Here is a 2,679-nt window from a genome sequence, read left to right on the forward strand (position 1 = left end):
TTACAGTAAAAGAAATGGGGAGAATTGGAGGTTTTTGAGGTTGTAAAATGAAATTACACTGTGCTGGATGCAGCCCATGAACTAAAATGACTTCTATTAAAGAACAGGTTCACATTTTAACTTTGATTTGCACACATTGCAAACAGCTGTAGAAAACAGTATACTAATGTGATTATATTTTCTGATGATATGGTCATTCTTAACCAAAGATTCAAATATTGCTATTTAAAAATTAGATTGAAAGGATTGGTGTAAGAAGCACAGCCCGATGTTTAAATGAATAGAAAACCGAGAAAGGTATCTTTGTTCCAAGATCTGTTAGAGATCACAGTCTGACTTTAATTAGCAAAGAAAAGGCTGAACAGGTGACAGCATTTAAGTATCTAGCTGTACACTTTGATTGTCAGTTACAGTGGGTTGTATGTGTGTGCATGAATTAGTCAGCGCTTGCATTTATTGAGAAGACTCAGGGTCCATAGCATGGATAAATGCATTGTGTTACTATTTTATAGGGCAACTGTTGAATCTATTGTATTTTATAGCATTACTACAGGCTTTGGTAACCTTTCTACCAAGCTCAGATCCCAAATTCAAAATTGGATTAAAAGGGCTGGAAAGATAATTGAACTGCTCCCTCCAGGAGATATTTGAAGGGTCAGTGATAAAGCAGAGTCTGAAAGTCACTAAGGATAAAAATCACATCCTTTGTAAAGAACATGAATCGATGCCCTCAGGAAAAAGGTACAAGGTACCAAACTGTAACATAAATAGGTACAAATTTTCTATGGTCCTTTTATAAATCTAATTATTCTCCCAGAGACAAAGACTAATCTAATTGTTTGTCATGCTGGTATTTAACTAAACTGAGTGTATGACGAACTGATTTGCCTTTATTCTCATTCATATTGATGTAATGATTTTCTGAGGACATGCACAATATTTTTTCACATGCAGAAGCTTTAATTCTGTGCCAACAATCTTCACAATGACAAAAGGAGATAAACGGGCCACAAGCAAAAGCAACACATTGAAAATGGCCCAAACAAAGCGACAGAGGACTAAAGACAATTATGTTACTCTGTATAGGCGTTGAGTTCATAAAAAAGAATTATCTGGGGGCCTTTGATATATTTACTAAATATAACGAATTAATTATTTTTTTCTTTAATCTTTTGTTTCGGTCACACCTCAGTTAATAAATTCCTGCTTCAGTCTTTGTTTCTTTTTTCTTCTCAGAGTTTTCCTTTCTCCTAATAGCTATTTCTCCTGCGCGTCTCCTTGCCGGACTTTAGCTCCATCAGCTCCACTTCATGCTTCGCCGCTGTCTCCAGAACTTTCTGCTTGTTGTAGAAGATGACAAAGTTGTTAATGATGGGGTGGATGGGCAGCGCGATGGCTATCACCCCGCACAGAAAGCTCACGGCTGCGTTGCACTTGCCCAGAGTGGTTTTGGGGTAGATATCGCCATAGCCCACTGTGGTCATTGTGATGATGGCCCACCAAAAAGATTGCGGGATGCTCCGGAATAAAGTCTCCGGGTGGCTTTGCTCCATAGTGTAGGCCAGCGCTGAGAACACGAAGATGCCCACGCCCATATACATAAGCAGCAGCCCCAGCTCTTTGAGGCTGTTCTTCAGCGCGTAAGTCAGAGTTTGCAGTCCAGAGGAGTGGCGCGCCAACTTGAAAATACGCGCGATGCGCATGATGCGGAGGGCCTGGACAGCTTGCTGTACGTTTGCCAGCTCCATGATGGATGTGGTGCCGAGGTAAGTCAGGGCCAGGACCACGTAGAAAGGCATGATGGCCATAAAGTCTATGATGTTCATGATGGAGAGCGCAAAGCGCAGCTTGTTTGGTGACGAGGCAAGGCGCAGAAAGAATTCCGTGGTGAACCACAACATGCACACCGTCTCGATCGCCTCCAGAGTCGGATGCTCCACCAGTTTCCCTTCAGCGTCCATCACCTGGAGCTCCGGGATGGTCCCCACACACATCACCACTGCCGAGACCAAGATGAAAAGGAAGGATGCGATAGCGATGATGCGCGCCGGCAAAGAGGAATCCGGCTTCTCCATCAGCCTCCAAAGGAACCTCTGGCAACGCTGGGTGCGCGTGATGCACTGATCCACCTCCATATCCTCCAAAATGACTTTAACTTTGTTTGCAATTTCTTTCAGCTCTTCCTCCTTCTCACTTAAGTAACTTTTACAGCATTCATCTAAAACATTTTGGTCTATTTTCCAAAACTCCATCTCTTTGATGAAGCAGATGGGGCAAATGCCGCGTTTGATGTGGATTTCATCAAAGTAATAAACGTCGATGATGCACTTGAACGCGTCGGGATCTCGATCAAAGTAAAACTCCTTTCTGCCCGGATCGAAGTCATCGCAAAGTGTCGAGATAAGTTCGGAATTCTGAGTTGAGCAGTTCACCAACTCAGCCAGTCTGCTCTCCGGGTAGCGGTTCAAAACATCCCCGAAAAGCACCACTCTGACTCCGCCGATGTTCACAGCAATCTCCCCTTCGGCGCACAAACCAGCTCTGTAGTTTGGCTTCGGAATTGTCCACATTTTATCAACTGATCAATACTTGTTGATCCTAAAATGCAAAAATGAAGCTTACTAACCGGAGTTAATGCCCATGATGGCTTGCGCGTAAAATGCTTCTCTTCCAGACTGC

General features: G+C 43.1%; 1 protein-coding gene across 1 annotated transcript; it reads right to left on the bottom strand.

Moving 5' to 3' along the window:
* Positions 1–945: 945 nt before the first annotated feature.
* On the bottom strand, positions 946–2,679 carry kcnf1b (potassium voltage-gated channel, subfamily F, member 1b). Its single transcript, XM_082515379.1, has one exon. The coding sequence runs from the start codon at positions 2,568–2,570 to the stop codon at positions 1,251–1,253; it is 1,320 nt and encodes a 439-aa protein (XP_082371505.1). The 5' UTR covers positions 2,571–2,679; the 3' UTR covers positions 946–1,250.

Source organism: Aulonocara stuartgranti (genome assembly GCF_965226115.1).
Source record: "Aulonocara stuartgranti genome assembly, chromosome: 19".
NCBI lineage: Eukaryota > Metazoa > Chordata > Actinopteri > Cichliformes > Cichlidae > Aulonocara > Aulonocara stuartgranti.